The 12262-nt window shown below is 53.3% G+C and overlaps 1 protein-coding gene across 1 annotated transcript; it reads right to left on the bottom strand.

Annotated features, from left to right (window-relative positions):
- Nucleotides 1-6421: 6421 nt before the first annotated feature.
- C1H1orf216 (chromosome 1 C1orf216 homolog) lies at nt 6422-11887 on the bottom strand. The gene is made up of 3 exons (XM_045990857.1): nt 11700-11887; nt 8609-9302; nt 6422-8027 (listed from the first exon to the last, which is right to left on the bottom strand). Exon 2 carries the CDS (start codon nt 9295-9297, stop codon nt 8611-8613), a length of 687 nt encoding a protein of 228 aa, XP_045846813.1. The 5' UTR covers nt 9298-9302; nt 11700-11887; the 3' UTR covers nt 6422-8027; nt 8609-8610.
- Nucleotides 11888-12262: the final 375 nt, after the last annotated feature.

The following is a 12262-nucleotide window of genomic DNA, read 5'->3' as shown; positions in this document are numbered from 1 at the left end:
GGACCTATGCACTGAGGGATGGTTCTGTGGGGAATGAGGCTAAGCCAGCGATTTCATTCCCTTGCCTGAGAGGGAAACAATCTCCATGGAGCCTCTTGAGGAAGGTGTTTGTGGACTAGACAGTAACTTGCAGAACACCAGACCCTGGAGAAAGATCAGGCCAGCAGGCATGCAGGAATCAGAGAAGGCCTGGCAAGCCAGGCTAAGAGAGTGCAGTCCCTGGAGAGCCTCAGAAAGGTCTGAAGTTGGAGGAGCAGGGTCAGTGCCCTGAATGGAAGGGAAGGAGCCAGAGCCAGAGGGGGATGGAGAAGTGCCTGGGGACCTCCAGTGAGTGTGACGGAGGAGGGCCCCAGACAACTGAATGGAGCAAGCGAGTTTGTGGGTGCGGAGAAGTCGGCTCAGTTTGGGACTGGGAAATTTAGGGTGCTCAGGGGTATCTGGGTGGCGCTGTCCAGTAGGTAGCTATGGGAGGTGGGTGGGGCAGAGGCCCTGCTGCAGACAGAGGTTGGGGAGGGAGTCACAAGGACAGGAGAGGACTGAAGTCACGGAATGGAGGAGATCCCAGAAGGAGTGTGGAGAGAACTGGTCCCAGGACAGCCCAGGGGCACATCCAGGGAGTTACTTGCCCTGAGAGCTGTCTGAATACTGACTGCTCGGGGCTGTCTAGAGGAGTCTAAGAAGCAGGCAGTACCAGCCTCCCACCCACAGGTTCCGTCCCACACCTGTGTTTTCACTTGCACACCCTTGCACTCCAAGCGGGGGCACACCCCGCAGCCCCTTTTTGCTCCTTCCCCACAGCCCCGCCCCTCCCTGCAGACCCTGGGGTTAATCCTCCCCCCCCCCAGATTAGGGGCCCTGCCCAGCTTTGTGCGCCCAAGTGCCCGAGGCGAAAGCCCTGGGAGGCTCGCGGCCGTCGAGGCAGCTGAGTGGGGGAGGGCGGAGTGGGGCGCGGGGAGGAGACACAAAGAGGAGGAGGGATCCCGGCTGCAGCTGTCCCGCGAGGGGGCCGGGACAAAGGGCCTGCTGGCGGGCCGGACCGAGCCGTTTTCATGCTTGTTGGGATTAGGCGCAGGAAACGTCGCTCCCAGTCGTGCGGATCAGCAGTCCCGGGCGCGCCGGCGCGTGGGGCGGGATCGGCCCCGCCCGCCCCGCTTTGTGCGGAGCCTGGGCTCCGGGGAGGCCTCCCTTTTGTCTGCGCCTTTCTCGGGGACGAGCCCCACCCGGGCCAGCAGAACACCAGCTGAACGCGGGCCTCTAGCCCTCTCCTTCTTCCCAAGGGCGGAGCACGGATCTCCACCTTGACACCCCCGCCTTTATGGGGAAAGGTCACGTCCCCCCCCACCCCCCGCAACGCCCGAGGCTCTCGGACTGCTCCCACCCGACGGCCCGAGCCCTCTCTCCTCCCAGCTGGGGGTGGGTACAGGCCTCCGGGGACCCATCCCCTAAGGGCCCTGACCTTAGTAGAACGAACCCCCGTTTCTCGCGCGCCACCTCCCCCTTTCCACCCACTAGTCCCATAACCAGATGAATCTTTTCTCAAATCTACTGGTGATAAATGAGAATGGAGCGATTATAGGATCGACCTGTTCTGAGCCCGGGGGTGGGGTGGGGGGGGGAGGCTGAGAGAGGGTGGGGGTGTTGGTTGTTGGGGGAAAGGAGCGGGGCCTGGATGCGGTTTAGCCAGAGAAGCCTCCAGGCCTGGAGAGGAAAAGCAGACACATTTCTGGCTGTCCGGTACTGGCCCTGGGAGAGTCTCGGGGGTGGACGGGAGTGTGGACACCTCCCCAGGCTCGGTGCAGTCTTATTTCTGAAAGGGAATGAGGGAGAAAGCATGTAGGGTATGTAGCCAGGAGTGTGCGTTTGTGAGTGTGAGTGAATATGTGTGTGTGTGTGTGTGTATGTGTGTACGCACTCATGCATTGGTGTGGACCCTTATGTCTGGGGCCCTGTGGGTTTGAGGTCTGCCTCAGACCCCAGAACATCCCCATCTCATGCTCCTCTTCTAACCACCACCATTTCATTAAACTCATGGGTCTGGGATTCAAGTCCCCTTAGCAACGCTTTTAATAGACAGCACAATGGCCCAGCTGTATTTCCTACCAGTGCTGGCTTCCCATCTTCTCCCCTTCAGTTAATAACAGCTCAGGTTCGCTTCTTTGTGCCAGGCTCAGGTGTAAGCCCTTTACATGTGTAAACTCATTTCTCTCTCACGTAATTCTATGAAAGTACTAATTATCCCCATTTGACAGTGAAGAAAACTGAGGCACAGCTAGTAAGTGGAGGATCCAAGACATCTAGGTGCAGTCTATACTAGAAGTCACTATCCTCTGTTGCTTCAACTTTCACTCATTCTCTAGGCACTTCTTCCTCCAGGGAGCCTTTCTAGATCAGGTGCTCACAGATATCATCGCTTTTCTGTTCCTGTCACCTGTTCTGAGATTAGGAGCTGCTTTTAGGAAACAGAGGCTGTTAGACATGTCGAGGGCTGCCACCAGGGGGCATTCAATCTCCTCAGAGATAGCCACCACACACAGCCCTGATGAACCAGGTTGGGGAGCTCACCCAGCACATTCTGAAGCCTCCTCATGAGCCAAACTCTTTACACTCTTCCTCAGTTCCCAGGTCACTGCCTGCATCTCAGGCTTTAACCCCATCAGCTCTGTGACACTTAATGGAAATGACCTATTTCTCTCCTAGGAGAGAAAGTTTTTGTGGAACTAGCCCGTTCTTCTCTCCCCAGAGGATGAGCCCTGCACTGCCTCCCCGCCATTCCCTTCCATGCCTCATCCTGTCCCTGGGCCCTGCTCAGGCCTCTGCTGTGTGCTCTGATCCTGCGAATCTCATCCCTCCTTCCTCCTGCTAAGCAAGGCTCCTCAGGTAGTACCAGAAATCAAGTTAGACTTCCTTGCTCCTGGTCATGGGATCCCATTCCAGCTGGAAGGGGAAGTGGCTAATTGGCTAATTCCTTCCCTAGAGCATGAACCTTCCCTACTCCTGTCACAGTCCCAGGGACTAACTAATCCCCACCCAAAAGCTTTAAAACAAGTTCCTGAGTAAAGAAGTCTCTAGCGGAGACCTGCGCAAAGGATCAACCCAGCTCCCCTCTCCTAGGCCCAGAGTGGTTTATGCATTAGTCTTTCTGAGATTGAGATGCAAGTCACCTCTGCCTGCTCAGGTCAGGCGTGCTCAAGGACAGAGGCAGGCTCCACAGGGCCTTGCGGGTTTTAATGCGTACAAAGCATCTCCAGGTTCATTTCCTCATTCACTCTGTACAATTGCCACAGGTGAAGAAACCGAGGCAGTCTGGAGTCTTCTCTCGATCCCCACCACACCAGGGGCTGGGCCTGCGCCTAGACCCTCAGTGACTGGCAGGGGTCCATACAATTCACCACACTGGTTCCTTGTATCTTTTCCTTGGTTCAGACAGCTCTTTTATGGAAAGGACTACTAGACATCTTTTTTTTTTTTTTTGACAGAGATCACAAGCAGGCAGAGAGGCAGGCAGAGAGAGAGGGACAAGGAAGCAGGCTCCCTGCTGAGCAGAGAGCCTGATCAATCCCAGGACCCTGGGATCATGACCTGAGCTGAAGGCAGAGGCTTTAACCCACTGAGCCACCCAGGCGCCCCTAGACATCTTTATTTTTAAAAGCTCTTTTTTAAAGATGCCTTTTAGGGGTGCCTGGGTAGCTCAGTTGGTTAGGCATCTGCCTTTGGCTCAGGTCATGATCCTGAGTCCTGGGATGGAGTCCTGCATTAGGCTCCCTGCTTGGCAAAGGGCCTGCTTCTCCCTCTGCCTGCTGCTCTGTTCATTTGTGCTCTCTCTGTCAAATAAATAAAATCTTTAAAAAAAAAAAAAAGCTGACTTTCGAATTTTAGATTCAAGTTCCTTAAGGAAAATTGTAATTTTTTTTAAAGAAAAGTGTAATTGTGTATCACAAAAGCACTATTTAAATAACTCTCATTAATGCAGTTTACTATGTATTACTAATGCCATGTAGAGTTCTAAGCATTTTGCATATTATATATTCATTTAATCCTTGCAACAGCCCTATGAGGTAATTACTACTATTGTCTCCATTTTAAGATGAGGCAAACTGAGGCACAGAGAAGTTAATTGACTTGCCCAAGTCACAGAGACAGAAAGCAATGGTGCCAATAACCAAATCCAGGGGTCTGGCTTCAGAGTCTGTGATCTTAACCACTGGCTGTGCTCACAAGAGCTTTCACACCTTTAGGAAAAAGCCCCTTCTAAAAATTCACTATCTTGTGCTCTGAGAGACTGACGTTGTCTCCTTGTTAGACATCTCCATGGTTAAAGTTGAAAACCTTAAAAATAAAACTGTCAGTTATTTTACCAGGAAAGATGGGTTTATTTGAGGGTAGCAAAGAATTGCAATTCAGAATAAACAAGTTTCAGCAAACCACAGCAAGTCCAGAGAACAAAGGAGAAGAATGCTCTTTTATAGAGAAAAGAGGAGAATTGGGAGGAGCTGCTATAAACAAAAAGTCCATGTAAGAGTAACCCGAGAGTTTGAAGTGTAGTGGCGGTCACGGCTAAGTTGTGACAGATTCTCACTGGCTGGGCTGTTGCCCTGCAAGGAGAAAACCTTTCTTGCTCCTGCTCTGACAGCAAAGAATCAGCTTCTTCCTGTTGGGAATGCAAAGTAGTCCGGTCCCATTGATTATGCAATTGACTAGGAGTGATGGGGGTGAGAGTTCCCCCTTCTGGCCTCCCTACTGCATTTCTTTCTTTCTTCTTTTTTCAAGATTTTATTAATTTATTTCACTGAGACACAGTGAGAGAGTGGACAAAAGCAGGGGAAGTGGGGGAAGAAGAAGCAGGCTTCCCACCGAGCAGGGAGCCCAATGCGGGCGTCAATCCCCGGACCCCGGGATCAAGACCTGAGCCAAAGGCAGACGCTTATGGACTGAGCCACCCAGGTGCTCTCCCTACTGCTTTTTAAATGAGATTTCCTTTTATAAATTTTCAATTATGTGCATTAAGCTATAGCTCTTGGCTAGAACAACACCTCTTAATAAGTGGAATTTATTAAAACCGATGCAGTATTGTTTCTGTTTAAATGGCAAATGTCAAGGTGACAAGAATTATTAATACCTTGGGGCTCCTGGGGGGTTGAGTTGGTTGAGAGGCTGACTCTTGGTTTTGACTCAGGTCATCATTTCAGAGTCCTGAGATGGAGCACCAAGTTGGGCTCTGCACTCAGCACAGGGTCCACTTCAGATTCTCTCCCCCTCTCCCTCTCTCTTACTCTCTCTCAAATGAATCAATAAAATCTTTAACAAAACAAACAAACAAAAAATGCCTTGGATCACTGTTTCAGTGAAAAGTACACTTTGTGAGGTTTAACATATATTAATCTTGTTGGAGGAGAGAAGTACAAGGGGACATTAGATTTCTCTGAAATGTTTCAATTTATTAAAGTAGAACATAATTTTTGTTTGTGTAATTAAAAAACAATACAAAAAATGCCTTTACTTAATCAATCAGAAAATGCCTTCTATGGTAGGCAGCCTCAACCTCCTGATAATAGTCTTATATAATACCGTCCCTTTGAGTAACTTGCTTTTTTAATTTTAATTTTAATTTTTTCTACGTTTATTTCTTTTAGAGAGAGGGTTTTTAGAGATGCGTGTGGGTGTGTGACTGAGGAGAGGGGCAGAGGAAGAGAATCTCAAGCAGATTCCCTGCAGAGCATGGACCACCCCCCCCCACCCCCATGTGGGGCTCTCAGTCCCATGACCCATGAGATAATGACCTGAGCTGAAATCACAAGTTGGACACTTAACCAACTAAGCCACCCAGGCACCCCTTGAGTAACTTGTTTTTAACCAGTAGAATACGGCAGCATTGAGGTATTAGCCCTTCCATGAGTAGGTTACAGAAAGCCATCACCTCTGACTTGCTAGGACTCTCACTTTCTTGGCTTGCATGCTTTGATGAAGTGAGTTGCCATGTTGGAAGAACCACATGGCATGGAACAGAAAATGACCTCCCTTGAGGAACTGAATCTCCCAACAAATAAGACCACAGACCCTGAACCGACATTTTCATTGCAGCCTTGTGAGAGATTCCTGACCTACAGAAATCGTGAGATAACAAATGTGTATTATTTTAATCCCTAAGTTTTAGGGTAATTTGTTATACAGCAATAGATACCTTTTTTTTTATACAAGTGAATTTTTGAGAAGTGAATTAATAAATCATCATACAAACCCATGTAAAAAAGAAGGTCTCGTCTATACTGGCAGTAAATATCTGAAGTCATAGACATGCACTGTAACCACATCTGCCACAACCATGTGAGGAGCTTAACTCAGTCTTTTGTTTTTTTAAGATTTTATTTATTTATTTGACAGAGATCACAAGTAGGCAGAGAGGCAGGCAGAGAGGGAGGGGGAAGCAGGCTCCCTGCCAAGCAGAGAGCACGATGCAGGGCTCGATCCCAGGACTCTAAGATCATGACTGGAGCTGAAGGCAGAGGCTTAACCCACTGAGCCACCCAGGTGCCCCTTAACTCAGTCTTTTGCAGTCAGGGCACCCTCCAGGGAAGTGGTGACTCTAAGGCAGGAGTGAGTAGGAGTGTGGGGGTAGGGAGGGAGGAAGCATATGTATCCCTTACCATCAATGCCTACCACCCCCCTACCTTCAGGCCCAAAGGTGCCTTAGGACAAGGGCAATCCTATACAAGGCTCTCGGGCTGTGACCAAGTCTATGCTCTCAGACCAAGAGGCCCCCAGGGAGAACTTCTTGTCACCCCCAAGAGCCACAGCAAGCTGAATTCCTCCTCCCCAGTGACTTTCTCCCCATCTGTCCCCTAGCTCCCAGCCCAGAACTCTGCTCAAAAGGGCAGCTCACACGTTGTGGAAAAGAGACCACCAGACAATGGGTAGAATAGAAATACAAACTCAAGAAATGCATTTCTCTGCCCCAGTTTATTCCGGGGCTTGGCCCAGAGGCCTGGTTCATACTCAACATGCAAGGGCTAGACACAAAAGTCCCCAGGACCATCGCTTCAACCTTACTTCCTATGCCCTTCACCCACCCACCTGTCAGGGATAGAACGCTTTAGAGAAAGGAAGAGCACCCCCATTTTGAAGATAGGGAGACTTGGCGTCATGCCACTGCTCACCCACCAAGACCTTGTATCCTCATGGCTCCCAAAAGCAAAGCAGAGAGCCTGGCCCCTGTAGTCCTTGGTTCTCCCCAGAATTCACCCACTCTCCACGTCACGGAGCCTCTGCTGGAGCCTGTCAACCCCCAACAAAAGGACCATGCAGTGACAGAAAGGGTTATAGGCTGACATCGCCCCTGCTCCCCTGGAGAGCTGACTATGGCTCCTCTGGGCCCAGACAGCCCGATTTCAGGAAAACAGACCAACCTAATTTAACATCCAGTGTCACTAAAGCCAGAGAGGCACAGCAAGTAGAGGCACAGAGAAGAAAGTGAGATTTTTTTTTCCCCCAGCAGTCTTGGAACACCTTGTCCATCCCTTGCAAGGGAATAAGCACACATTCACTTTCATCAGAAGCTTAAATCAATATGGTCTGCCACCGCTCCTTTGCCGTGGAGAAGTGTGGTTTGTTTCAAAGTGATATTTTAGAATTCCCTTTCTCCCTTTCTTCACAGGGTCCTGCACTCTCTTCTCCCCCATCCCCATCTCCCATGGAGTTCAAGTGAGACAGTCCTTTATCTTCTTCTCTGATCCCACCTGCCCCCACCCCTGCCACAGTGTTGATCACCACCCCCAGCTCCCTTCCCTCACAGTAATTCTCTACCAGGTGCCCTGGCAAAACTGTGGCCAAAAAGCCACCACGGCAGGCCAGAGCGGCCACCATACTTCCCAGAGCAAATCCACCATCAGGGACAATGGCCTTAGCAGAGTGAAGTCTGGGAGGAGGGATGGGGAGAGGGTGGAGAGCCGGCCTGGGAAATCTCAGGGGACTGGATCAGCCACAGCCCTCAGATAAATACTGCAGGCTCGCCCTCTCTCCGGAGCAATGGGACCCTGCAGAGGAAAGAAGGCTAGGGTTGGCATCGGGTAACACAGGGTGTGGATACCCCCACATAAACAGCTGCGTAGGTATTTGCATACACTGCTTGTGAGTCTGCCTGCAAATACACATGCCCCTGATACACACTTCCCATGCCTGCACCTGCACACACAAAGACACATTCATATACACCTCCCACGACCTCAAACTCACGGATATGCACACACACCTTCTGTATATATATCCTCCCTCGCGCACATATGTGCACATTGCCGGATACCTGTTCATGCACACATACACAAACTTACTCCCTCTCCTCTACATGCTCCACACACCCTACGTTCACACGCAAAGGCCTGCACCCAAGTTAGCTGGCGTGTACACACAGGTCCGTGCCCGGACGCATCTGCCTGCAGGTCGGCGCAGCGTGTACACACAGGTCCGTGCCCGGACGCATCTGCCTGCAGGTCGGCGCACACACTCACATTTGCTTACCTGCACTCATACCAGCAAATAATCATGTACTTCCTTGAACACAAGCACACACATGCGCGCAAATCTGGACATACACCCCTGCACCCCGGCGGAGACACACCCTTAGCCCTGCTCCTGGGGCCCAGAGGGGGCTGCCCTCTGTTGGAGACAGCGGATCAGCTCCTTCCTGTTGTCCAGGATGGTGTCGAAGCTCTCCTGCAGGCGGGCCTGCTGGTCTACCAGCTGGTGCTGCAGGCCCCGTATCCACTGCAGCAGGGTCAGCCGGCGGTACATCACCAGGTGCGCATGGTGCTTCTCCTTCTCCTGCTCTTTGTAGCGCTCCTGGGCCTGTAGCTGCTGCACAGCCCGGGCCACCGAGGGCAGAAGGGGATCTGCAGGGCCCGGGCCTCGGGGGGTCCCACAGGCTGGCTCAGGACTGCTGCTGGAGCCATCGGTGCTTGGAGAGCTGCTGGCATAGCCGTTGTCCTCCAGCGGGGAGCAGACCATGCTGGCGCCGCCCAGCTTCTCAAGCTTAGCTCTGGGGATTTCTGCCCCTTCTGGGGGGCTGCGCACCTCCCCCTTAGGGAGTCCGGATGCCTGGAAGGCCTGGTTGTCAGAGGGCAACTCAGAGGAGCTCCTCATCTGTATGGGCTCCACATGGCCAGGCATCCCATGCCAATTCTCATTGGTGTCTTTGGCAACTTCCATGAAGTTAGAGTTGCTGTCTGGTTGGAACTCTGGTTGACATACTCCTGGTGGGCCCCCTGGGAACTGGCCCCCCTCAGCTAGCCCTGGCTGGATGGTGAACATTTGGTCTGTAAACAGGAAGCAGAAGAATGAGTTAGAGCAGGACAGGGGTTTCAGGGGCGGTGCGGGGGGGGGGGGGGTGTCCCAAGTCATGGCAACCTAGTGGCAGGGGCAAGGCGGTCTCAGTCCCTTTCCCTCTGGCAACACCTCCCTTTGTGTTTCTCCTCCTCCCTCTCTGTTAACTCAGTGTCCTTCCCGCGTAGGGTTTTCTGAACCCTCTGAGACAGCCTGTCTTCTCTATGCCTGTCTATGTCACTCTACGCCTGTCTCCCCAAAGGACCTCATCCTCTGCTGTAGCTTCAAGAACTGTCAGGTGTTGGTGACTCTCAGATGTGTCTCCAGCCCAGATCCGACTGCCGTCCAACTCTGCAACTGACCACAGGCTCCGCGAATTCTACACGTCCAAACCAGCTCTCCCTCCCCAGTGTGCTCAGCGAAATGGCCCACTCTCCATTCAATCACTCCAGCCAGAAACCTGCAAGCAGCCCCGACTCCTTGCTCAGCTTCCTTCCCCCATCTCACCGGCCACCAAATGCTGACAAATCTTCCTCATGAAACCAAGTGCGTGTATGCACAGCCATCAACCTTCACTTTCACTCAGTTCAGGCCATTTCTTACCTGGAGTACCGATGGCCACAGTCTTCTCACTGATCTCCCTGCCTCCAGTTGAAAAGGTAAACTTGACTTGTCACAGCCCCGGGTGCCCTCTCTAAACTGCTGAACCTCCACATGGCCCACAAGGTTGTGCTTCAGCTGGCCCCTGCTCACCCCTCCAGACTGGCCTCTTCCACTCTGGCCCTCTCACCACCCCCAAACTGCTCAGAAACCTCAGAATATGCCATCATTCACTGCACACAATTCCCTTCCCCCCACACACACCCTCCCCTTCCCCTCACCTCTAAGCTTCCCTGTTCTCCCAGCAAATTTCTTTCTGAACAAAACCCAGCTCTCACCTCCCAGCTCTCAACTCTCCTCCTCGCTGAGGCCTTCCTGATAACCTCCCTCTGCCTGCCCCAGCAAACATTAATAAGTACAGTTAACCATGGCTTCCCTGGGTCCCCACTGCACTGTACACACGGCTTTGTCCGTATTTGTTCCTTGTCCCTGGAACGGAGTTGATGGTCAGTAAGTGTTTCTAGGTAGTCGTTCTGGGGTTTGTTTTGTTTTTGGACTGCCTTGTGCTAGCGACTTGTACGTGACTAATCCTGAGTTCTTCTGTATCTCCTCTGTCCTATCCCCAGAGCCAGCACTCAGCCTGGCACTGAGCAGGTGTCACAGTACACAGATGCTGAGGGAGTGAATGCGGGAGGGGGACAGCAGTGGGCTGTCTGTGCTCAGAAGGAGGCGGCCGGTGGTAGCAGGAGGTTGCTGCTGGCTGCCCAGGGCTGGAAGAGTAGGCTTCAGTTCCCTCCTCTGCCCCAGGGAGCGCCTCCACGCCCTGCGCCCACACCCCACTGACAAGCCTCTCTCCTGACCTTGCCCCCTTTCCTCTGCAACTACTATCTTGTGTCCTGGCCCTAGCTTGCTCCATCCTGAGGCCCCAGAGGGAGGGCCTATCACAGCATTCCTCCCTCCCCACTAACCACTTCTACCAAAATTAGGGTTTGAATCGACAAGAGGATTCTACTGACCGAATATTGCTAAGATTAGAAAAATAGAGGATCGGGGCGCCTGGGTGGCTCAGTGGGTTAAAGCCTCTGCCTTCGGCTCAGGTCATGATCCCAGGGTCCTGGGATCAAGCCCAACATCGGGCTCTCTGCTCCACAGACAGCTTGCTTCCTCCTCTCTCTCTGCCTGCCTCTCTGCCTAGTTGTGATTTCTCTCTGTCAAATAAATAAAATATTTAAAAAAGAAATAGAGGATCGGTGAGAGCAAGGGAGAGTGGAAATACAGCAGGCACTGAAGAGGTATTTGTAGGTGGCAGGGACCCTCCCTACATCCAGTAGTGGGCAAAAGTCCCGGAGCTGTGGGGACGGTCCCTTACTGACCTACATGCTCCCATCCCTCTAAGCAGTCTTGGAGATCCTACCCGGCCCAAATGTTTTCTCTTTTTCCTAAGCTGGGCGGGGCCACAAGGCAAGCAGAGATGCGGTGGTTGGAGCACTGAGGCTCACGCGGTTCTCTGAGATGGGGAAATGGGAACCCAGACACCCCGGCATCAGGCTTCTCCCCCAAGCTAATCTGCAAGTCGGCCGGGGTCGCGGGACGGGGTGGAGGGGGCGGCGCTTGGCTCAGTAAGGGTCGGGGAGGCGGCCTAGCCCTGAGGGACAGGACCTCCCCAGGAGACAGAGGATAGAGACCATCCTTCCCTAAGCTCCCCACAGGGGTCAGCCGGGCGGAGGCTGCAACACCCTCCCCCGCCCCCCAGACCTGGACCGCCACCCTCCCCTCCCCGCCCGACTCACGGCCTGGACGCGCCCGCCCGAGCGGGTGGCTCTGCTCCCGCGGACCCGGTGGCGGGATCTCGTCCCTCGGGGCGGGGTGGGGTGAGGGGGTGTCCCTCCGCCTGGCCTGGGCGGCCCCCGCGGGCCGGGCGTGGGGTGCGGGGTTCCCTCGCGGCGCGGCCAGCCCCAGGCCCGGACTCCGGAGTCGGGCGGCGTCAGCGCGGCGGGGCGGGGCGGGGCGGCCGGGCCCACGTGGGCCGGTTCGGGGGTTCTGCCGAGCTGGCGGCTCCCGCAGCCCGAGCGCCCGAACCGACTCCCTGCCTCCTGCAGCCTCGACCGAGGTTTATCTTCTAACTGCATCCACTGGGTCCCTCAGATCGCTTTGCGTCACTGCAAATACAGTGACATTTTCAAAATGAAAATCTGATCATGTCGCCTGCCTCCTGCTTGAAGCTTTTCAAATGGCTTCCCTTTTTCGGGGTAAATCCAGAAGGCAGCAGCCACAAGGTCCTGTCTACCTACCCAGCTTCATCCTCTGCCCTCCGTCTCTGCAGTTAGGCCTCACGACCCTTTCTAACACGCGA

The sequence above is a fragment of the Meles meles genome, chromosome 1 (assembly GCF_922984935.1).
Source record: "Meles meles chromosome 1, mMelMel3.1 paternal haplotype, whole genome shotgun sequence".
NCBI lineage: Eukaryota > Metazoa > Chordata > Mammalia > Carnivora > Mustelidae > Meles > Meles meles.
The sequence above is the reverse complement of the archived record's forward strand: the minus strand, read 5'-3'. Positions and strand labels throughout refer to the sequence as shown.